We start from the raw sequence: 25,106 nt of genomic DNA on the forward strand, positions 1-25,106 counted from the left end.
TAAATTTTACAAGAATTACCTATGACTTATGTTAACATAATAGAGGCTCAGAATTTCAGCTCAAGAGAAACCAGAGAAGAATTCTCCTATGCTAGAATATTGCACTATCTCTTAAATAAAACTGTGTGTAGGGGCACCTCGGTGGCTCAGTGAGTTAAGCATCCGACTTTGGCTCAGGTTATGATCTCATGGTCTGTGAGTTCGAGCCCTATGTCGGGCTCTGTGCTGATAGCTCGGAGCCTGGAGCCAGCTTCAGATTCTATGTTTCCCTTTCTCTTTGCCCCTCCCCTGCTCTCTGTCCCACTGCCTCTCTCTCTCAAAAATAAACATTAAAAAAAAAAAAACTATTTAAAAAATTGTGTGCACGTATGTGTGTGCACATACACATGAATGCATAGCAAATAACATCTGAACCTAGAGTATCCAGCCAAATCAACATTCACACAAGAAAGCAAAATAAATCTGGCCACATAAAGACTGTAGGTTTACTAAAAGATAAAACATAAAAAGTGAAAAATAACTTCTCAACCAAATAAAGGGTAACTACCACATATTTGTTACAAATAGCAAGCTTTACGGTGGATGGACCATGAGAAACATTATGTCTAAAGATAAAGAAGGCAGCAAGCACACTACTGTTTCTGTTAGCAGTTTCTGCCACCCTCACCAGTGCAGTAAAGCATGGAAAAGAGAGGAATAAATTCTGAAAGAAACCAAACTAATGTTTACAGATTAACATAATAGCTTACATAGAAAATTTTTTAAAAATCAACTGAAAAAACAACTAAACCTAATATCAGAGTTCAATAAGGATACCAACTTGACAAAAATTATAATATTCATTTAGAATACTGTTAACAGATGGGGTGCCTGGGTGGCTCAGTTGGTTGAGCTTCCAACTTCGGCTCAGGTCATGATCTTGTGGTTCATGACTTCGAGCCCCACATTGGGCTCACTGTTCTCAGTGTGCAACCCGTTTCAGATCCTCTCTCCCCCTTTCTCCGCCCCTACCCTGCTTGTACTCTCAAAAATAAATAAACATTAAAAAAATTTTCAGAATACTGTAATGGAAAAAAAGACATGGAGAGATAATGCTAGTAACAAATTCACCAAAGTTATCGGACAATTAAATAGAAGATACAATGCATTCTAGTATGCAAAGACTTAATAATAATTGTTTAAGATATCCCCACCCCAAACAGTAATCTATATCTTAAATGCGATTCAAATTAAAAATTCCAAAAGAAACTTTCTGGCATCAAGCTAATCATACAGTTCACATATAAGCAAAAATTTGCATGTAAAGGCAAGAAAATTCTAAAGACATAGTATTAGATTAAGAGACAGATAAGAACAGAAAACTGAATACTGATGTCAATATCACAATCTTAACGTCTGTATAGTAAGTTTTGATGTTGTGTTAGAACCAGACACCATATCCACAATTCACTACATCACAGTTTAATATTTTGTTTGTTTATTTGTTTATTTATTTATTTGAAGGAGAGGTTGGGAGACAGAGAGAGAGAGAGACAGAGAGAGACAGAGAGAATATCTTAAGCAGGCTCCATGCTCAGCACAGAGACATCGCAGGTGGGCCTCAATCCCATGACTCTGATATCATGACCTGAGTTGAAATCAAGAGCCAGACGCTGAACTCACTGAGCCACCCATGCGCCACTTTATTTAGTTTCAAAGATTTTATTTTTAAGTAATCTCCACACCCAACGTGGGGCTCGAACTCATAACCCCAAGATCAAGAGTCGTATGCTCCACAAACTGAGCAGCCAGGGTCACCTAAAGATGGCATTTTAAATAAGCAGAGAATATGACAACTTATCAATAAATATTGTTGAGGAATCAGCAGTCTACTTGCAGGTAATAAGCTACCTTCTACCTCACAACAGTATATAAAAATTAACTCCAGGTGATTAACAAATTGTAAACAGAACAGAACAATTGTTATAAGGAAACACAGAAGATATTTATGAATATATTTTAAATTCTGAAGTAGAAAAGCCTTTTTATGAAAGACCTAGAAGTCACAAAAGATTAAAGAAATCTTATCTCATAAAAACTAACACTTTTACATAATAAAAGATACCCACCATAAAGACCTAAATAAAACAGGAAGAAAATTTCTGCAATATATAAATAAGAATTAAAGTCCTGACTATGTAGAAAACTTCTATAAGCCAAGAAGTTGAAAACTAAAATGGGAAAAGATAATCCAAAAACCAAATAATCCAATGAAGAAATGGGCAAAAGACATGTATAGACACTTCTCCAAAGAAAACATTCAGATGACCAACAGACACATGAAAAAATGCTCAACATCACTCATCATCAGGGAAATACACATCAAAACCACAATGAGATACCATCTCACACCAGTCAGAATAGCTAAAATTAACAACTCAGGCAACAACAGATGTTGGCAAGGATGCAGAGAAAGAGAATCTCTTTAGCGCTGTTGGTAGGAATGCAAACTGGTGCAGCCACTCTGGAAAATAGTATGGAGGTTCCTCAAAAAACTAAAAAATAGAACTACCCTACGACCCAGCTATTGCACTACTAGGCATTTACCCATGGGATACAGCTGTGCTGTTTCGAAGAGACACATGCACCCCCATGTTTATAGCAGGACTATCAACAACAGCCAAAGTATGGAAAGAGCCCAAATGTCCATCGATGGATGAATGGATAAAGAAAATGTGGTGTGTACACACACACACACACACACACACACACACACACACACACACACACACACACAATGGAGTATTACTCAGTAATCAAAAAGAATGAAATCTTGCCATTTGCAACTACGTGGATGGAACTAGAGGGTATTATGCTAAGCAAAATTAGAGAAAGACATGTATCATATGACTTCACTCATATGAGGATTTTAAGATAAATAACAAAAATGTAAAGAATGGATAATTTTCTGTGTTAGCAATAAAATAAAAGATAATCTCACAATACAGTGTGGCAATAAAAACTGACGAACCTCTTAAGAAAGGCAATTTGACACTAGTTCAAATTTTCATACTCTTTAACCGAGTAATTTCCACTTCTAACAATCCATGCTAAATAAACATGTGCAAAATGATGTACAAGGATTTACTATAGCACTGTAACAGTGGGGGGAAAAACACACAAAGGTTCCCACATAGCCCTTAAATGACTGATAATTGTAGTAAGTTTATGCCCAGATGTGGAGCAACACTATGAAAAATAAAAAGTCTAAGTTGCAGAATACCAGGGATAATATGACTCATTTATGAAGCTAAAAAAATAAAACAAATGAAAACCAAACAATCTCAAAGAACTGCTCTGAAACGTGTGTGTAGAGTTTACATACACATAAATGTAATTGTGCACAAAGGAAACAGAACACTTTAAACGGATAATCTAAAAGAAGATGACCTACAGGTAAGAGAACAGTGAAAGGAAATTTTCGTATTTGTTAGTACATTTCTGAACTGTTTTAACTTTGTATAATTAAGAGTTAATTGTATATTATTTGTATAATTTGAAGAGAAAGGCAGGAGGAGTGAACAGAAAGAAGTCAGTGAACAAAAGAAGTCAGAGGACAATAACTCTCAGATTCAACAGTTAACTGTTCCATAGATTCTTACTGGCATTTTCTAGTTGAAGCAACAAGTAGAGAGAGTCAAGTGAAATCTGTATGAGGGTTTCAATGTGTGATTTTAGAAAGTTCTTAAGGGTTCCTAGGCAATAGGAAGTAAAATTTAACAACAAATTAACAAAATGATTCTCCTTAGCAGGAAGAAGGATACAGAAAACAACCAACCATAACTTCAGAAGAATAAACTCAGGACTGAATAATAACATCCTGACACACTTCTTACACCCCATCTCCTGTAACATTTTTGCCACAAATTAAGTCACAAAATATCTGGATGTACAATTAATTTATATCCTTCTACATGCCTCTTTCATTTTCATTGAAATTCTTCCCCAAATAATTATCTAAGGAATACTATACATCTGACATCATGGCAGAAAAATAGCACTTTAAAAACTGTCCAAATGATAAATCACTAGGCAATTTTACTAGTTTAATTCCAAGCTGGCTTTTAATAATTTTTTTTTTTTTTTTTTGAGAGACAGCAAGCAAGCATGCACATGCACTCACAAGTGCACGAGCGGGGAAGGGGCAGAAAGGAAGAGAGAATCTTAAGCAGGCTCCAAGCCCGCACAGAGCCCAATGCAGGGCTCTATCCTATGACCATGAGATCATGACCCAAGCAGTAATCAAGGGATGCTTAACTGACTGAACCACCTAGGTGCCCCATCCAAGCTGGCTTTTAATGTTCAAGCAATATTTGCCTCTCAGTAGGTTAATTATAAATAACTATTAAAAAGAAGAAGAACTAGATACACTGACAGGCAACACTAATGATACAGTTAGCAATTTATAGTATCATAGTCAGAAATTTACAGTACTGGGTAAACCAGTTATTAAATGTTAAACTCATGAGATTCAACTTCTTAAAAGCTAATGACCAGTTACAAATTAAATTCTTGCTTTTCAAAGTATAAACAGTATTTTTCTTTCGTTGCGTAGAGAAATTCACAAACGTCCATCATCATTTTCTAAGCATGTATAACATCTTCCCACAGGTGCTTAATAAAAAGCTCAAGAAAAATCTAAACTACACAAAAATATAAATATACATACACATATCACAGCAAACAATAAGAAATCTTTGAATATTATACCTGTATCAGCTTCATGTTCTTTATTCTCATCTGTTAGGGGGTTGTCATGAAGCTTCAAATAGATCTCTATAGCAATTCTTGCTGCTTTGAAGTAAAATGGATGCTGTCGAAGTACATCTTCTAGTTTTAATAAGTCCACATATGATCTAAGGGTAATCTTCCTCATACAGTAAGTATGAAAGTCAAACTGGTCGTCAGTGATTTCTATAAAATGCTAACAAAATCATCTTTTTTATTATACTGAAGTATAACAATGTCAAAAAAAGCTATAGAAATCAAACTTTTAGATTTACTGGTTTCCTATCCATGAAAAAATTAATAAATTAAAAAATATTACATATTACAATCATCCAGTATAAATAAATACTTTCCATATCAAATAAGCAAATACAAGTGACCATCCCCTAGCACAGTATATGGCAAACACCGGGCAATGAATTATTTACTAAATGAAAAGGAAGCACAATCATTTGAAACATATACACTTATTCCTTCTTTAACCATACTTAAATAAAGCTAGCATGACAAATCAAACATTATTAGTATACATAATGATGCAACAGATTTACACACTAAACATTCAGTGTTTATATTCAGAATGACCTGCGAAGATTATAGTATATAGTATTTGGTAATTTTTCTGAAAATACAAATCTGAGTCCTACGCAATGTTATGTTGGTATGCGAGAGAGAAACCAATTAGTGAAGTAAGTCGAGCAACCACAACCTAGCTCATTTCAACTAAGTTCTGCGGTTCTCGACTTGATAAGAAAAAAAGCATGAAATTATATAAATTATCTTTATCTGTGAAAAACACAAAAAAGGAAAGCCAACCACTAGTGATACAAATGAATCAGAAGTGAAGAGGACTAAGAAAACAATGAATTTATCAAAAAAATGAGGAATGACATAGGCTACAGAAATACCGTAAAAAGACTTCAAAACTTGTACCTTATGAGTATCAAGAGTGTATTGCATCACCAATCAACCCCCAGTTTCTAAGATACCTTAATGAGCTGTGTATTACTGAAGATACAGCAGCAATTTGAAAGAAACATTCAAAAATCAGTAAGAACATAACAAGATGCAAACTCTCCAAATTTTTTACATGAATTCTTGCAGGCAGAGTAGACAATGGGGAAGTCTGCTCATAATATAGTCAGCAACATTTTTATTGAAAAACTGTGAACACTGATATTTAGAAATCACAAGCTGTGAATTACAAAGAGGAAGAAAAGAAAAAACAGTTGCCCCAAACCTTCAACATATAACAGAATAAAATAAGAAACTCACATATATAGGGTACTTACTCTTTCAATCTCATGACATTTCTTAAGTGCTTCACCAAATTTATTCATTGCCTTATAAGCCTGGGCACATTCTGTCTGGAACCACATGCACTGCATTTCATTCAAATTCTCTACTGCTGATGTTCCTTCCTGTATAAAAATTACATGCATTCAAGACCATGTCTTACCAAATACACTATTTCACCATAGAATTTAAGAAGGAAAGTATGGTCTATTGACTTTAATTCTTTCAAAATCACTTTCTGTATTAACCATTTTCAGAATGAGGGAACAGTTATTATAAGAAATTGAAATTATATTTCTAATCACTGGAAAAAAAAATGTACCTTTGTAAATAATCAAAAGATCTACATAACTGGGGTTGGAGAGTAACATAAGATACAGAACACTAGTACACAGCAGGTCTTCAACTAGTATTAGTTCCTTTCACTCCTAAAAAATTTCATCTGAACACATCTCAATGTAAATCAGAGTTTAAAAACACACTGTACAATAAATAAATAAAAAACAAAAAAGCATTGCACAACCACCTAAAAAGAAAAATGTTTTATACTATTACTGATGTCAGTATTAGTATCAAAGGGAACTTAATAAAATCCTATTTTGATATTAAAAATATAAGAAAAAAATTTTGAAAAATAAGCAAGGTATACAAGTATAGACTGTTTATTCATAAGAACAGTAGCTGTACAAACCCTTGTAAACTTTGAGCACATTTCTTCAGCCTCTTTTATCAGATTGGCTTTTAGCATGTACTTTGCACACTTCGAATTGATAAATCTGTCTGCTGTGTCCAAGGCCTGGGCTTCATCCATCCACCTTGCAGCTTCTCTAATATTTCCAGCATGCTTATAGGGTAGAAAAGCAAAATAAACCAATCAGTATGCTAATTTTACTAGGCACATAATTAGTTACCTATTGACAGGTAACTAAAACACAAGTGAAAAAAAAGGTATTCTTCTGACTGATCTTAGAACCTTAACCAATATACATGCATACATTTTGATACTTTTCTGGCTACACAGAATATAGGCTCCCTGCTAGTAAAAACTTGCTTTATTGTTTACTGTTATACCTCATTGCTTACAACAGTGCCTGGCACATAATGAATACTCAACAACAATGGTTAAATTTAAGAATAAATAATAGTCAAAATCTTTAAGTCAGAACAATATAAAGGTCAAAAAAGGCATCATGGTTGAGTATCAGAGAAATTCAGTTAACATACAAGAATACTTATTTAAAAAAATTATTCATCAACACTGAAAAGTAAAAGAAAAAAAAAAAAAAAAGAAGAAAAAATAGGCAAAGGTGTGGCCAAATTTCTACCCTAAAAGAAACATGGACACATCACTGACTATTACTGGGCATTCCAAGATGCATTCTAATTCACATAACTAGTCCATTTGTCAAAGACACAAAACTAATGAGGATAATAACCTGGCTTTGAGAAGTGCTTTTAAAACATCACTTAATTTCATTATTTTTTGGTAAATAAATTGTGAGTTTACATTCTCTTCCCTAAGAGATTTTATTACTAATTTGTATTTGTATTAAGAACGAGAAGAGCCAATTTTATTTTAAGAGGATGCTAAAACATAGGACCAGAGATTCTCAAGAAGGACCAAGAAGTTAAGAAGACATGTAAAACTATAAAATTTTCAGTTTCATTTCGGATACTGATCATGATCATACTCAAATGTTAATAGAAACAAACATTTCACAGCAAATTAATAACGTTTGAGTATCTATACTCTTACAACTTAAAACCAACAAAATAATTAGATACGCGTATGTGTGAATGCATGAAAATACATAATATGAATAACCACATATCTGAATAACCATATACATGTATGTATATCTATGTGTATATATAGACATAAATAAAGTAGCATGACCATGACAAATCTAAAAGTAATCAGACTGAGGAATGCACTATATTCATTCCAGGTTTTACAAGCCATCAAATATATCATTTTTGTTATATCTTTTAGAATTTACAAACTATAGAAAAAATTCTTTCTAAGACACATTACCTTATAAAAAAAGGGGGTGGGAAGATTTTTACCTTATAGATTTTAGCTTTCACAAGAAAGAGTTCTATCAATGTAGGTGTACTTTCAATAGCGGTATTTATGTATTCCAAAGCAATCGATGGCTGACCAATTTTGTCATAATGTTGTGCCAAGTAGTACTGGACCCAAAGTAATGTAGTTGGTGGTTCCTCTTTTCCATCATCTTTAAAACGCGGGGGAGGTGGGTGGGAGAGGAAAGAAACCAAGATTAGTCATTAACGTATAGTAAGCGAGTACCCACCTCCAAATGGCTTTATCTTTGTTAATAAGGAAAAATACCTTGAACCATTTATTTACGTATCTAGCTATAAAACTATCCTTAAATTTGTAAGATATTTCAAAGGGACCATGCTTTCTATTCTGTATGATTTCAGCCCCTAGCACAATGCCTTGAATTTAGTAAGAATTTTATATAATAAATATGGCAGATAAACAAGATAAAGATACAAAAAAAATTACCTAAAAAAAGAAACTAAAAGGAGTCAGGGGAGACAATCAGGGCTAGAACTATGAATGTGTATGGACTAGGAAGTTATTTATGAGAGATGGGAAAAAGGTATCAAAAGAAATTTTTCATTAATGTGAGGCTAAAAAAAACGGGCCTGACTGCTTAATATTTCTAGCTAATATACTAAACTCTACATAAGTATACCTGTGATGTGGTTGAGTTTTGGTGATTATGATATTTTCAATATATGTTAATATTATGCTGATATGCAACGATGCATAATTTAGGTTGAATAAAAACTATACCCAAAAGATGAGGTAAGAAAAAATGCTTACTCTACATTTTAGTTCGTAATTCAACTTCTATATACTCACAAGAAAATGTGTAAGTTAAATATACAACCCACACATTAAAAAATGCTTCTTTATTTCATACCAATATCTAAAATCTAAAAACTGTTACTTGCTTTCAAAGAAAGCAACAGACTGCTTATTTTTATCCTAGTAAAAGCAGGATGGCTCAGTGGACAAACAATAGGAGTGGAACTCACCAACTCCCGATCTGATAGATCTGCAACTAAAGTGCTGCATATTCTTGGGCATGTCATTGAACCTCTTCCACATTTGTAAAATATGTAGGAAAATGCTGATAATCAAAGGAACATCATGATGATTAACCAATGAAACCATGGTAACGCCTTTTAAAAAGTATTATTAAAATTAATCTGAGACCTAGAAACAATAATCAACCCAATAGCAACAAGCATCCCAGGTCCTATACTGGGATTTCCCACTGTAAGAACCAGGGTTCCTTTGGAAAAACTATTGATTCCAGGTCTGCTATGGACAGTGTGCCAGATGAACTGGAATATCTTGTCACACTAAACTGCAAAAAAGCTATCAACTACTACCATGGTATGTGAAGGCTGGAACCATTTGAAACTGCAATGACTTAAAACATCAAGTATATTTAAACCCATGAATTCATCATACTTTTAAAATGTGCACTGGCATCTTTGAAGGATGCTACTAAATGAATTCATTATTTTGAAAACTGGGAAACAATAACAAAAAGTAGGAGAGGTAGGGGGGAAAAGCAGAATTCATCTTGGTTTTCCTACATAAACTCAAATACTAGATAAACAGGTAACAGATGAAGGGAAATTTCTCTTGTAAGATAATAGAAAATGAATGATAGAATATCACCAGTTTGTAATTCCTGACAATTGCTAACATACAAAATAAACACTAAATACTTCCTGATGGAAGAACATTCCACCACCCATGAAATAATCTTGTTCACCCTTTAAATTTAAAAGGAAATGGGTGCGTGGGTGGCTCAGTTAGTTAAGTCTCTGGCTTTGGCTCAGGTCATGAGCTCATGGCTTCTGAGTTCAAGCCCCCTTGGGGCTCTCTGCTCTGTCAGCAGAGAGCCTGCTTTGAATCCTCTGTCCTCCTCTCTCTCTGCACCCCCCACCGCTCTCTCACGAGCACGCTCTTTCTCAAATAAACATTTAAAAAAAAAAGAAACTTGGGGCGCCTGGGTGGCTCAGTCGGTTGAACATCCAGCTTCGGCTCAGGTCATGATCTCACGGTTTGTGAGTTCGAGCCCCATGTTGGGTTCTGTGCTGACAGCTCAGAGCCTGGAGCCTGTTTCCGATTCTGTCTCCCTCTCTCTCTGCTCCTCCCCCGCTCGTGCTCTCTCTCTCTCTCTCTCTCAAAAATAAACATTAAAAAAAAATTTTTTTTTAAACTTAAATAAAAGGAAACAAAAAACAACGAACCAAAAAAAATAAATAAAAGAAAGGAAAACATGACATACACACATCCCCCAAAAACCTGAATCTTGTTAAGCCTGTCTGTTAGAAGCTTTTGCAATGATAGAAATGTTCTGTATTTTCCCTGGGCAATATGGTAGTAGGCACTGGTTTTACATGGTACTGAGCAGCACCTGAAATGTGGCTACTGCAACTCAGGAACTGAATTTTTAATTTTACCAAATTAAAAAAATTTTAATAGTCAAGAACTATCATACTAGACAGTACAGCTCTATATCCAACTACCAATTTACAACAAATCCAGAGGACAGAGGAATAACATGTTAAGTAACACCATGGGAGTTCAGTCAGCAAAATATGGACTGTAGAAAAACTTGAGAAAATATCAAACTTGAAGTATAGATTTCATATGGATCCTCATTCAAACAAACTCCAAAACCAAAAAGGAAAAAAAAAATTTCTAACATAACTAGAAATGTAAGCATGGACTTTTTTGGTATTAAAAAAGTATTAATGTTCAAGTGTGGTGACGATATTATGGTTATGATCATTAGAATGCTGAAATATTCATCCATAAAATGATGTGATGTTCGGGATTTGCTTCAGAATAACACGGGAATGCAGAGAGGGAAGAAGGTTAAGAATATAGATGAAATATGTTCTCCCAGGAGTTAAAAGTTATTGAAACAGGGTGGCTAATAAATGATGGAGGATCATTATAGGACCAGGACTAGTTTTGTAGAAGTTTGAAATTTTACATTTTTTTCAGTAAGATAATTAACCAAATATTTTCACATAATGTGCAAATTAATGCATCTCTATCTTAAAAAGGAAAAAGTTTAAAATATTAAGCTTACTGTCTAAATTATGAATACTGACCTTCTGATTAAGAATTTCACAATACCTTAAAATTTTTAAGATGTTTGTAAAATATAAAAGCTGAGCACTTACCATTAGGATTAAATAACCGGCAGCTTTTTAAAGAGGTTTCATAACCTACTACTAATTCTTCTATGATCGCCACCTAGAGTACAAACACACAAGCACACTTTAATAAAATACCTAAGTGCAGTTACTATTCTTGTACAAAATATGTTATTTACTATTAAAGGGCTAAATCGACATTCCAAATTATGCACACACACCTATGTACACACCCTTTTACAAATCTCTTAACTTTTGGATAAAAATTTAAAAGCAAGTAAACTATACATTTTTGAAGGTGTTCTTTTTTTTAAGGTATTAAGATGTAACTTTCTAAAAACTTAATGGCAACTCCTTTCCCTGCTAGAAAATAATGCATCAAGCTGAGTTAGAAATCAAGAAAAGGTTGGACAAAAAGAGGTAATATTGTAGATGACTTATCTTGGTTCATTTTCATCTCAATTCACATAAATAACACTCAAAATTAATATTTGCCCTTCAGGAATCAAGAATTAAAAACTACATGAAAAAGAGAAATTCCAAAAGTTTATGATAGCATCAACTCTCAATTTTATAATCCAAGGGAAAGTATCAATAAAAGTGAAACATGGAACAATAGGTGAGATTCTGAAATCCAGGAGAATGAGTGGCTGTCCAGGTCTGGTTTCTCCTGAGTCATGACTATACCACTTGCTCCTGGCTTTGTAACAGATCTGTGAATACTTTTAATTTATTCATTCCCTCCTTCACTTAAGCCATCTATAATGGATTTCTGTTACTACAGAGGCTGTCCTAAGTGACCTCAATTTAACCGACTCAACAGATTAACACCAGCTCTCTCCATTACCTCAGAAAATTTTGAGGACTGAATGGTCACAGCTAGGTTATTCTGGTGTGCCTATGTTCTTCTGCTCCCACAAGGTGAGCTATATGCTAAGAGTTTTGTTCTCCCAAACCTGTTTGAATCAGTTGCATTATTATCATTATAGAATTTAATTCAATATTATGTAAATTTAAGAAATGAGAACAAAAGAAAAAACTGTTTCAAGCTGAATGGAAAGATTCAAGGATAAATTAGATACTTTTAACCAATTTAAAAGGTTTAAATGACACAACCATAAAGGGGAAAATCATCAAAATATATAGGCTTCTACAATTAAGACTGCTTCACAAGCATCAAGTTTTCACTCTAATGAAACTGAAGACAACAGACCACATGTTATTAATGTGATTTATGCAACTTTTTTTAAAAAGTAAAAGTCATCAAAAAAGCCCATACCTTGGGCCTCTCAATAAAAGACTGGAAAATACGGGCACCTTCCATGCTTTAAGATTAAAGTGTTTAAAAAAAAAAATTAAAGTGTTTATCATGTTTAATTTGTCCCATCTTTCTGATTCTTCAACTGTAACTGATTTCTTTTTATCCAACCAACATGTCTTGATGCCACTGTACTTGCAAGCAATATAATCTAAATTAAGATTAAAACATCCTCTTAACAAGCAATTTGAATATTATTATACACAGCTAAAAGAGTAAGTTAACTTACTGGGACAGCAAACTCTCCTGACAGATTTTTCTACCAAATAAAAAAGGAGAAAGACTACGAAGCTAAACCTTAGTTTAAAAAACCATTTCTGACTTTTACCATGAAGAGGGATTACAGAAAATACTGAAGAAATCACTACCTTACCAACTTTTCATACTTATGCTGACTCAAAGTATATAGCAGAAATAAAAGTCAAAATAAGCAAACAGTAAGTCACTTGACTAAGAAAGGATGAAAAGAGGCACAGGAGCATTTAAACTGGATAGGAAAACAGACACCAGATTAACAAAATGTGGACTATTGTCCACAGATAATCAAGAATCAACTATTCCAAATACTGAGCAAAGAAATGATAGTGAAAAGAAAATGGTATTTTGCTTTACCTTCTCTTTATCTTTGTATAATGACCTCAAAGTATTGAAGACTGGTGGACAACCCTTGCTGAAATTCATCCTTAGAAATTTATCCAAACATTCTTTAAACTTCTCACCTTGAAAGAAAAATATTCTGTTGACTTGCATTTACCCAGAGAACTCTAAAATGCATACTTTAATTTTAATATGCATACTCATGTATCTAAAACCAAAGAAATTGTAATTCCTAACATCATTTTCATTCCTTTGCAATTATTCTCACCAGATAAAAAGTTTAATGGCAGTCTTCTTGGCACCAGTCCCCTGGGGTATTTAGTCCAGGCCTCCTCATAAATTTTTAGTCGTTCTAACATATTAGCTGCAAATTAAAAAAAAATATTTTTATAGATTTTAACTGGTTATATTTTTTCTAGTAAATTATAAATTTCTCAAAGTATAAATTCTTACTAAGCAGAAAATTTGAAGGTGAAAAGAAAATTATTTATAATCTAACCACCTAAATATACCGAAAATAATTTTAGACTATTTCTATTATTTTCATATTTTAAATCCCTATAATCATCTAAAATATAGTTTTCTTTATCCTGTTCTGCTTTAGGTACCTTTCAAAATCTGAGGACTTCTTTACTTTAGTTCTGAGAAAGGCTTGATTATTGTGTTTCCATGGCTTCTCCACTATTCTCTTCAGGTTCTCCTTTATTTTGGAATTTTGGGATCTATCCCCTAATCTTCCATTTCTCCATATTTCTTTTTTTTTTTAAGATTTTTCTTTCTTTTTTTAAGTAGGCTCCATGCCCAAAGCAGGGCTTGAACTCACAACCCTGAGATGAAGAGTCAGATGCTCCACTGACAGTCAGCCAGGAGCCCCTCTATATTTCTTTCACTCCGAGAGCTCTCCTCTGTTCAAATCTTCCAGTTCACTAATTTCTCCTCAGCTGTGGCCTCTCTTCCATTCAATCTACTAAGATTTTTTATGTCAATTCCCTCTTTTCATCTTAGATTCTTCCATTACTACCTTGTGCTGGCACGAATGATAACCATTCCTGTGATGGTTTTCCAGAGTAGTACAATATTCTTTGTTATAAGGTTCCTTGCATGTATCAATGTATCAGTAATGACTCACTACCGGTCTTAAGGGAAACGGCCTCAAATCAGATTATCTTGGCTAAAGACCCCATTTGTAGAGGACATGTTTCTAGGCTTATCGTCACAAGTGGGTCCCATTCGGGAGAGGCTGATGGGGGTGTTGTGGGGAGAGTCTCTGGATCCAAGTTCATTTTTAATGATGGAAATTTAGTCCCTCTTCCCACACAGGAAACAGTGACACTCTTTCAGCATGGCTACATTCATGTGCCCTTGGGAGGCCATGGTGCTGTGACCACAGAAGTTATGCATGCTTCTTCTTCCCTTTAGGGTGACATCTCTAAGTAAGGAGATGTTTCTGTCAGTAGAAATTTCCCTTTCAATTTCTTGATGCTGCCATGCCATGTGTGAATTTTTAAGTTGTTTCTGAATTTTTCTCAACTACTTCTATAAATCTGTAGAAGAGAGGTTTCAGAAAATGCTCAGTCTGCCATATTAAGTCAAAGTCTGCAACTGTAATTTTGTATTTAAATTCTGAATCAATTCGTAACCACTATTTTTCTAGTTATGCTTTTCAATGAGTTAATATTTATCAACAAAGGAAGCAATTAAAACAAAAAGGAAGTTTTAGGGGCGCCTGAGTGGCTCAGTCGGTTGAGTGACTTTGGCTCAGGTCATGATCTCACGCTTCATGGGTTCCAGTCCCATGTTGAGCTTTGTGCCAACAGTGTGGAGGATGCTTCGGATTCTCTGTCTCCCTCTCTCTCTCTGCTCTTTCCCTGCTTGTGCTCTCTCTCCCTCAAAAATAAATAAACGTCACAAAAAAAATTTTTTTTAAAGAAAAAGAAAAGGAAGTTTTTTTGAACAATAGTACCTGGTTTGAGTGCCTTTTCCAGGCCCTTGTAATAGGCCCAGTTTTCAGGATTTCTCTCCTGTAATCCTCTATAAACATCGGCTGCATCTTCCAAACGACCTAACTGCAACAGAAGTTCCCCTGATGAAAAACAAATTAAATCAACTAAATGTCTTCGGATTATAACTTTAATCTTCCCTTAAACTTTCTCTTAAAACCTCCTCAATGCTGGGAAATGGATTTGGTGTCCTAAGTTTCCAATTCCTTCAACAAGACTACCATGTTATTTTGTCTCTTTTTCTGAAGTTCATATTTAGAAATGCCATTCTGTCCACATCCTCAATTTATTCAGGTATTCGTCTAACTCCAAGCTACTTCCCCAAATTCACTGAACACAATCACCAAGACACCATCTACTACTTAATTATTCCTGACATTATACAATTTCAACATCTGAACTCATTAGTTCAATCCAAAACTCTAACCTTATGCCCCCTAATCAATTATAAAAGGATTCTGCTCTATCAGCCCAGTCATGGCCACATTCAAAACCCGCTTTTTTTTCATCTCCTCCAACTACCAGACAGGGTACCTATCCCGCTCTAAGCTGAACGGTCTTGTCGGGTTTAGTCTTGCCTCACTAATCCTAGCCTTCAATCTTAAAGAAAAGCCATTCCTTTTTCTTTAGACCTTTCAATGACTCATAGACTCATTGCTTGTTTTCTCTGGGCTGCACAGCAATCTCATCCCTAAATGACACTAGCAGCCCCAAGTATCAAAATCAGTCTCAAAACTAAGGCTCCCTTATTTACCAATTAAGTCCTGGATCATCCCAAATGTTTGTTTGCTGCACACCTTCTCACAAAAGGAAGCAGATCATTAGATGAAGGGACACAGCACTGGTTTCACTAGAAATCTATGAACCCTGAAATTCTTATCATTAATGGGCTTCCATCCACCAAAGGTTATTATTTTCAAATCACAACTTCACCCTTGCATTCTCTGCTCTCATCAGACAATAAAAATGAACACTTACTCAGTGTTCACTGTGTGCCAGTGACTTAAATGTTTCACATGAATTGGATAATACAATTCTCAAAACTCTATGAAATAGGTTAGTATTATTTTCACTATTTTAAAGCAGAAAGAAGTAAATTTGCTTATGGTCTTTCAGATAGTTAATTGTTGGAATCAGGATTTGAATCCAAGTAATTTGGCTAAAAGAGCCCATCTTTACATCTGTATCAGTGGCTCTCAGCCAAGGGCACTTCTGCCACCCAGAAGACGTTTGGTAATATCTGCAGATATTTTTTGGTTACCACAATAAGTGGTGCTACTGGTATTCTGGTAAGTAGAAGCTAGGGATGCTGCTAAACTTTCTGCAACATACAGGATGTCGGTCTCGCTACAGTGCCAAGGCTGACAACTGCTCTACACTAACCAAAAACCTACTTCACTAAGAACAAAAAAAAAAAAAAAATCCTGCAACTTTTCTTCCCTACACAATACCCATCCAACCTTTCCTTTCCTTAATTTTCTCCCACTTTTTCTTTGCACAGGAACTGGTGGTGTAAGAATTAACAAGGAGACTTTCTGCATAACTATGCCCACTCATCCAATGCAGGAAGTTCCCAAATTATCCAGACCACTAACACAATGTTTTTGTTACTGGAATTTCCAAAAATTAATGTTCTACTCTCGGTTCCTTTCTATTCTTTTTATATACCCTGTCCCCAACATTTGACTCACTGTAAGTGTTCAATACATACTTTCCTGGAATGAAATAATGGCTGTTTCCTATTTCACTTAGGAAAATGGAAACAATTAGAACTCCCAAATGTCCACTATATCTGTATACCTACTTCCCTACATACTCTGTCTTTTCTTGTTACTGTGAACTATTCATGTTGTTATCTAAAGCTAATCCTTCAGTTTACCCACTAGATCGCTCCTCTCTGCTGTATCAAATATTCTGCCTCTACGGGATTATTCTCCAGTGAGCACAAGCACATGCTATTAAAACAAACAAACAAACAAACAAACAAACAAACAAACACTTCCTTTGATCCTGTATTCCATTTCATCTAGCACCACCCCACTTTTGTTCCCCTAGAAAACAAAACTCCTTTTATGAGTCATCAATGCATGCTATCTTTAATTTCTTGACTTCCAATGTCATTTAATTCTACTTGATTTGTGTGGGGTTTTACCACTCTCCTTCCAAATGTTCAGAGTGCTTTTGTTAAGATCACCAATGACTTCCAAATTCCTAAAATCCATTGATCAATTCCGAGTCCTCATCTAACTTGATCTGTCATTCTTTCTCGCTAATACAGTTATCAAAAGGATCAAAATTAAATAATGTACTTAAGAGTATTTTGAAAACTATCCTGTATTTCAATGATGAAACAAAAGGCCAAGCCTTGCACTTACTTGGTCATATAGCTAGTTAGAAGCCAACGAAGGAACCCAAACTAGTTTTTTCCAATTTTGTGATCTTGCCAAAAATCAGAAATCCCCTCTTTTTATAACTAATAGATGGCTAAGGGATGATCAACTCAAATGAAAGATGGCTGCCCTGGATCTGTAGTTCACAAATGAGCTCCAGCAACCTTAGACTTCCATTTTTTCTTGCCAATAGCATTATCCTCTGTTGAAAGTTCATCTGGCAAATAATGGTTATATCTACTATACACAAAAGTATCACTTTTTTAGTGTTCAACTTCAAAAGGAGCCAAAGGAATGTGAAAACAGCACACATCAAGGGCAAAGTGACATTTCAGATGGTAATTCTTAGAAAAGTACTTCTATTTTCAGTTACTTGTTATTCTTTCATTTTCCATAATCTTCCTCAACTTTTAAAACTCTGAGACTCCTTTTGCTCAGCCCTCTAATAAAAGGCAGCATTGGAGATCTTTACTTGGGGATTCCCCCCTCCAATCACAATCCACACACATAAAGTCAAACCTCTGGTTTCAATTCATACTCTATGTCCAGAAAGACATTCAGATAAACCATGAAGACTCCGTGACTGCCCCATATGTACTTTAGTAAAGACTGACTTGCCAATAAATATTACAGTCAATAACACATTCAGTTTTGCTAATAAGCTGTTCCTAAGAAACTTATTCCTCTGTCTTACAAAATTAAGAAATTACCTGTGTTTTGAGCAAGAGCTATTAATATTTTCAAGTAAAAAACATTTTATTTAAAGAAAAATATTGAGCCATTTCATGTAATCACTGTTTTTCACAATTTTTTTTCCAATATCAAGAATATCTACTGTTTAAATGTGTATTTTCCCACATTACAAATTACTCAAAGTTCATGAGTAAGACATAGATTTTCTATCAAAAAGTTGAATTATATGCAATTATCAGCAGCAACTAGATTTTTAGCCTTGCTCTTTGTTGTAATTAAATACTAGGATAAGTGTATTCTTTAAAAAAAAAAAAATACCTTTGGTTTCTTCTACAGCAAGTTTATCACAAATCTGCTTTTCATAGGTACAAAGATGTTCCAGGGCTTCTCTATATAGACCTGCTTCCCGAAGAACTTGGTTCTGATATAAAAGGAGTTCACTATATTCATAATCCACTTTATCAGGGGATGTCTATATATGGATATAAGCAATACTAACAGTAAGAATTTTGTTTGCATGTTAGAAAATTGTTTATACACTCAAAATACATATAAGAAGTCAAAGGATAATATCTGATTGCTAAAATTCATTTTTTAAAAATCAGTAAATATCTGTCTAGAGAGCAACTAAGTAAATAGTGAAATATTAACTTACAACCCACTGAATAAAGAATCCCTAAGTCCTTATGTATAATAAAAAACAAAAACAAAAACAAAAACAGGGGAGACAGGAAGGCTCTTACTTAACAGTACAATGTCAAATATTTAATAAATCTAGAAAAAATAAGAGAATCACCACTTTGCAACTATCATAAAACAGTTGATTCAGGCAAGAATCAATGAATGTTATAACTACTGGTGAAAGTTTGATGAGGAACAGGCTATTTATAAAATCTCAAACTGTTTACTAAATACAAAGAGGAAAAAAAAATAATTTTTTATAGGTGGCAGACACCATCTTAATGAAGTAATTAAATGGAACAAACAGGGGCGCCTGGGTGGCTCTGGCGGTTAGGCATCCGACTTTGGCTCAGGTCATGATCTCGTGGTTTGTGGGTTCAAGCCCCGTGTTGAGCTCTGTGCTGACAGCTTAGAACGTGGAGCCTGCTTTGGATTCTGTGTCTCCCTCTCTCTCTGCCCTTCTGCCCCCACTCACATTCTCTCTCTCCTTCAAAAATAAATAAACATTAAAAAAAAACAAACATTAAAAAAATAATAATAAATAAATGGAACAAATAGACATTATGCGCCTCTCAATGTGATGAACTGAGAAGGGCTAAACATCACTTCTGTGGTTTCCCGCCAAAAATGCTTAAATATAAACTATAATGAGGAAACATCAAACAAATCCAAGTTGATAGACATTCTACAAAAGCACCTGCTCTACTTCTTCAAAAATATCAAGGTCATGAAATACAAAGAAAGTCTTCAAAACTTCCAGATTAAATCAGACTAAAGAGAAATGACAACTAAGTGATTCGAGTAACGGGGAGAGAAAATCTTAGGATCTAAAAAGGACAATTAATATATTTTGAATATGGGCTGTGGATTAGATAATAATAGTCTATGTTAAATTTCCTAATTTTTTGGAAATCTATATAGTAGTATGTATACAGTTGGTAACTACAGACTTATTCTTAGGAAATATCACAGTGACGGATTTATGAGTAAAGATCATGGTGTCTGCATTACTCTCAAATGTTTCAGGAAAAAAATTTAAATAGTTACGTAAATATAGAGATTGTAAACGTGTCAAATATTAACAATCAGATAATGTGAGTGAACTCCCATATGGAGTTCTTTGTACTATTGTTGTAACTTTTCTGTAACTTTGAAACTATTTCAAAATAAAAAGTCAGCAAGTCTATGTACACTTCTTTTTATAATTAGAATCAGACCCAGTTTACTAGGTTTGGCTTCTGGTTGTTACCTGTTGAGTTTTCCTAAATTCTTCTAAAATCTTTGCTGCCATTTCATAATCTTCTAATAAATGGTAAGCAATAGCATAACCAATCCATGATGCTCTCTGTGCAGGACGCAGCTGAAGTAACTGATATCTCGTTTCCTTTAAGGGGGAAAAGAAACACCACTTTTTCTTAAGTTTACACTGAAAACGAATTCTTCTTAAAAGGTCATATTAATTTACCCGACAATGCAGAGCAATTTGCAACACAATACTGGAAATAATCATGGAAAATAGCTTTAGACATCCATATTGTGTAGCTTTATTGCTGTAAAAAATTATTTGGTAAGCAGTACAATGAAGCCTCCAAGACAATCTTGTAACTTTTAAAAGTCAAGACCAGATATGTTTTATTATTTCCTGAATTACTTTAAAAGAAAGGGACAGAATGGAAAAGCTAGTACAAAAGAAAAACTTTTTAAAAACTACAGGCCCCACCTACTGAGATCCACAGAAAACAACTGAGCAGGTACTACAAAGACTAAACAGATCTGAATTAATAGACTGATTTAAGGGTTAAAATATAGGCACAAAGACAGAATACTCCTCTCAATGAAGGTAGAAGAAACAAATAAATACACTTTCCAGACAAATGTGAGAACTAAAGGTTGTAGTTACATGTTAATTGGAGACAAAGGCATTGCCTACTTGAGGAACATCAATGTTAATTTTCACTGAATTAACTCCATTCTACACAGTAATCCAACTCTGCCTCAGAGTAAAATAATTTATTGTAAAAATCTGGTTAGTCCAGTCAGAACATATACACGATCACTACTGGGAGGAGATGGGTAAGACTCAATTAAATTGTTTAAGAACAGAAAATTTTGTTTTCAGGAAGTACTCAAAAGTTTTAAATATTTTAACACCACTTTCCCCTTAGAAGAAAAAAAAATTCCTACTTTACTTACCCTGTAACCCTCAAGATCTCTCATTTGAATCTGTAGTAAAGAAAGGTCCCTTAAGATTTGAAGATTGTCTTTATCCCATTTTAATGCATTTCTGTAACACTTAATAGCTTCATCATATTTCTTGTCTGACCTCTGGAGAAGGCCATAAACATGCCAACCTAAAGGATTTAGTTAAGGATACATCCTACAAGTCAAGAAGTAATATTACTCCAATAATATTCCTCAAGAAACTCAGAAAACTATGGCTATTTATAAAATTACAAGCTTTAAAAACAGGAGAGAATATAAAGATACTAGTTTAATAGAATGGAAAACAACATAGCTTTTTGAGCCAGAGGAAACATTGGCTGTGATCTTGAACAAGTTATTTAGTCTCGTTATGTTTCTTCAATTATAAAATGTAAATAGAAAGTCTATACAGCATAGTTTTGCAACTAAATGGAAAAGACTGGTACAAAATAAACGCTCAATATACGCTAGGGATTATCTTTATTTTTAAAAGAAAAAAGAGGAAATGGGTATACACATAATTATTTTACATCTTGTATATTTTCTTTAGCTAACAAGATCCTTAGTATAGAATGCTTAGTGGAGTACAAAGTTCCTAAAAGTCAACACATAGAAGATAAAAGCCACATATAAGTTAAAATTCATTTAGCAAGTAATTATTAAAATATCTTAATAAGTAGGGTGTGGGTGACCGAAATAGACTGTCTCCTGCATTCAAAACATGTAAAGTCTAGCGGCGCCTGGGTGATTCAGTCAGTTAAGCATCTGACTCTTGATTTCGGCTCGGGTCACTATCTCACAGTTTGTGGGTTTGAGCCCTGCATCAGCCTCTGTGCGCAAACAGTGCAGAACCTGCTTCAGAGCTTCCATCCACCTCTCTCTCTGCCCCTTCCCCACTTGCTCTCACTTGCTCTCTCTCAAATAAACATTTAAAAAAAAAAAAGAATAAATTTTAAAAATTTAAAGTCTAATAAGGGCACAGATAAGTAAACTGAGTTACAATAGGTTGTAAAAAAAATGCCATAAAAGGGGGAAAATACATAAATAATTCCATTCCCCTCACACAGGTCTTTTTCACTTTAGATTTTGATTACTGCAGTCACCCATCCTACCTTCAGTCTCTCTGTTTTTATTCTCTATCAGAGTAACCTTTCTAAAAGCCATATAATCAAAAGAGAAGAATTCACTTCCCTTTCCAGAAACTTGTAATGTTTCCCTCCCAAATGAAATTCAAATTTTTCAATCGAACAACTTTAATGCCAGGGATCCTCAACAGAGTCAGTAAAATACATAATGTCTAGGATGGCACAAGTAACTGAAAATACATATTTAATATCATAAATTTTATTTGCAAAATCCTTGCTTTCATAATATAAATGACAAAGTAAAGCTTAACACAATCTTCTCAGTTGGTTGGAACATGTTTTTAAAAGCCTAAGACACACCCCTTCATAATCTGGCCCCTATTACCTATTATTTCAGGACTTGATCACCTCTCTTAAGCATTATAGCAATCTCTTAACTGCCTCTAAACCTCACCCCCTAAAAATTTATACCTAAGGAGTTTAACGTTATTAAAAATTTAAAGAAACGTATGGCTGTCAAGAGGAACACAAATAAGGGGCACGTGGGTGGCTCAGCTGGTTAAGTGTCCAACTCCTGATACTGGCTCAGGTAGTGATCTCATGGTAGGTAGTGAGATCAAGGCCTAGGTCGATCGAACCTGCTTGGGATTCTCTCTCTCTCCCTTGCTCTCTGCCCCTCCTTTGCTTGCTTTCTCTCAAAATAAATAAACTTAAAAAAAAAAAAAAAGAGGAACACAAATAAATCATAAGTAAATACATACAGAACACTATGTAATCATTAAAAATGATGAAAAGATATCTACGACAGTTATTAACCAATCCTTTGATTACCCTTTGAGTTTCTGCTTACTCCTGCTTTACTCGATTACTGATTTTTTTTTTTTTTTTTGGGGGGGACAGAGAGAGACAGAGCATGAACGGGGAGGGGCAGAGAGAGAGGGAGACACAGAATCGGAAACAGGCTCCAGGCTCCGAGCCATCAGCCCAGAGCCCGACGCGGGGCTCGAACTCACAGACCGCGAGATCGTGACCTGGCTGAAGTCGGACGCTTAACCAACTGCGCCACCCAGGCGCCCCGATTACTGATTATTTTTGAACAAGTTGTAATGCTTTATGTAATACTCAAACATGTTTCTGTATATGCTGCTAATAAGTTCCTTTCTTCACTGGACTATAAATTCCTTGAGCAAAATCTCTATCTTTTCTTCATCTGTAGTATGCCAGAGGCCTAGTAACACTTGAGATTTTGCTAAGTGTCTCAGCACTTAAAATTATGTCAGCTTATAAAGAGATAAAGAAATATCTATTAAAAAACTATTTTAAAAAAGAGCAACCCACAGTTTTTTCTCTATCTTCTATCAGACATTTGTACTTGCTCCTAACTTCACACTTCTCTTAAATGTATCTGGTATAGTATCTTAGCATTATCAGGGACTATGTTAAACATAGAATATATCTCATCATGAAATCTTTACAACACCACAATGAGGTAGGTATGGTTATCCTCATTTTACACAAGAGAATATCCTCATTTTACACAAAAGAAAACTAAGCCCTAAGATCACAGAAAGAAACTGAGGTGAAATTCAAATCCAAGAGAAGCATACTCCAAAGCCTGTGCTATTAATCAGTATACTACAGTGCCTTTATTTTCTCTAAATTTATTATGATGATAAAATCTGCAGGGTACTTCTTTATTTGTAGGTGTGGGAAGAGCTTTCACAAAAACAGTCTCCCCTTATCTGTGGGGGATATGTTTTAAGAACCCCAGTAAATGCCTAAAACAACAGATAGTACTGAAACCTACCTATACTATGTTTTTGCCTATACACAAATACCTACAATAAAGCTTAATTTACAAATTAGGCATGGTAAGAGATTAACAACAGTAACTAATAACAAAATAGAACAGAGCTAAAACAATATACCATAATAAAAGTTATGTGAGTGTGGTCTCTCTTGCAAATATTTTACTGTACCATACTTACCCTTTATCTTGTGATGTAAGATGATAAAATGCCTACATGAGATGAAGTGAGGTGAATAACGTAGGCATTGTGATGCCATTACTGACCTGATAGTGCATGAGAATGATAGTGTGCTTCTAGACCACAGCTGACCTCGGGTAACTGAAACTGCAGAAAGGAAAAATGACCATGGCGGGGGGGTGGGGGGGGCGCGGCAGCACTATAGTATTTTAAAAGGCAAGTCCAATCTACCTGAACAGAACTAATGTTAGAAAAAAGGTAGGGTACATAAAAATGTTCCATGAAGACAACTGTGGTTATTGAATGTGAAAAAGAAATCATCTCCTCCAGAGTTACACAGTGAGAGGAATCTAAAATTTCTGATTCCCAAACTGCTATCTTAGCTCATGATCCCCCAATCCAATTCTTAAACATATCTCAAAAAGGATACACACATGACTCCTCAAGTCATTTCTCAAACCTCTACGAACCAATTCATAAGCTTCTTCTTTTTTCCCCAAACAGTTCAATGTTAATCCTTTCATAGCCAGGGTTTCTATTAAAGGAAGAAAGGAAGGAAGGAAGGAAGGAAGGAAGGAAGGAAGGAAGGAAGGGAAAAAGAAAGAATAATTAAACACAAAGAATAATTAACAAAAAAAGTAATCATAATCTCAAAAACAAATGTTACATTACCCTGAGAATTTAAACCTTCAAGGAGATTGTTTAGAAACTTTCCAGATTTGTACATAATTAAAATATTTAAAAAATTGACAAACCAAGTAAACACATTTCTATTGTCGAGGCATCCCTAGAATTTTTTTTTAGACTAAAAGATACACAAATGCAGGAACATGTGGAAATTCGTGTGCTAACAAGATACCATGACT

General features: G+C 34.6%; 1 protein-coding gene across 3 annotated transcripts in view; it reads right to left on the reverse strand.

Annotated features, from left to right (window-relative positions):
• The window catches only part of NAA15 (N-alpha-acetyltransferase 15, NatA auxiliary subunit), an 84,647-nt gene that overhangs the window by 22,732 nt on the left and 36,809 nt on the right, over positions 1–25,106 (reverse strand). For 2 of the 3 annotated variants that reach the window (XM_019419891.2, XM_019419885.2), the window contains exons 3-14: positions 24,671–24,775; positions 21,159–21,316; positions 20,215–20,349; positions 18,603–18,756; positions 15,165–15,284; positions 13,470–13,565; positions 13,217–13,323; positions 11,314–11,386; positions 8,131–8,300; positions 6,755–6,907; positions 6,060–6,188; positions 4,750–4,963 (exon numbers count right to left, since the gene is read on the reverse strand). In XM_019419891.2, the coding sequence (XP_019275436.1) occupies positions 4,750–4,963; positions 6,060–6,188; positions 6,755–6,907; positions 8,131–8,300; positions 11,314–11,386; positions 13,217–13,323; positions 13,470–13,565; positions 15,165–15,284; positions 18,603–18,756; positions 20,215–20,349; positions 21,159–21,316; positions 24,671–24,775 (1,614 nt within the window). Of the gene's footprint in view, positions 1–4,749; positions 4,964–6,059; positions 6,189–6,754; positions 6,908–8,130; positions 8,301–9,018; positions 9,231–11,313; positions 11,387–13,216; positions 13,324–13,469; positions 13,566–15,164; positions 15,285–18,602; positions 18,757–20,214; positions 20,350–21,158; positions 21,317–24,670; positions 24,776–25,106 lie in introns of those variants that run through there. The other variant, XM_053901249.1, reaches the window with a different exon arrangement.

The sequence above is a fragment of the Panthera pardus genome, unplaced genomic scaffold (genome assembly GCF_024362965.1).
Source record: "Panthera pardus isolate Hobbes unplaced genomic scaffold, ASM2436296v1 HiC_scaffold_13, whole genome shotgun sequence".
NCBI classification, from domain to species: Eukaryota; Metazoa; Chordata; class Mammalia; order Carnivora; family Felidae; genus Panthera; species Panthera pardus.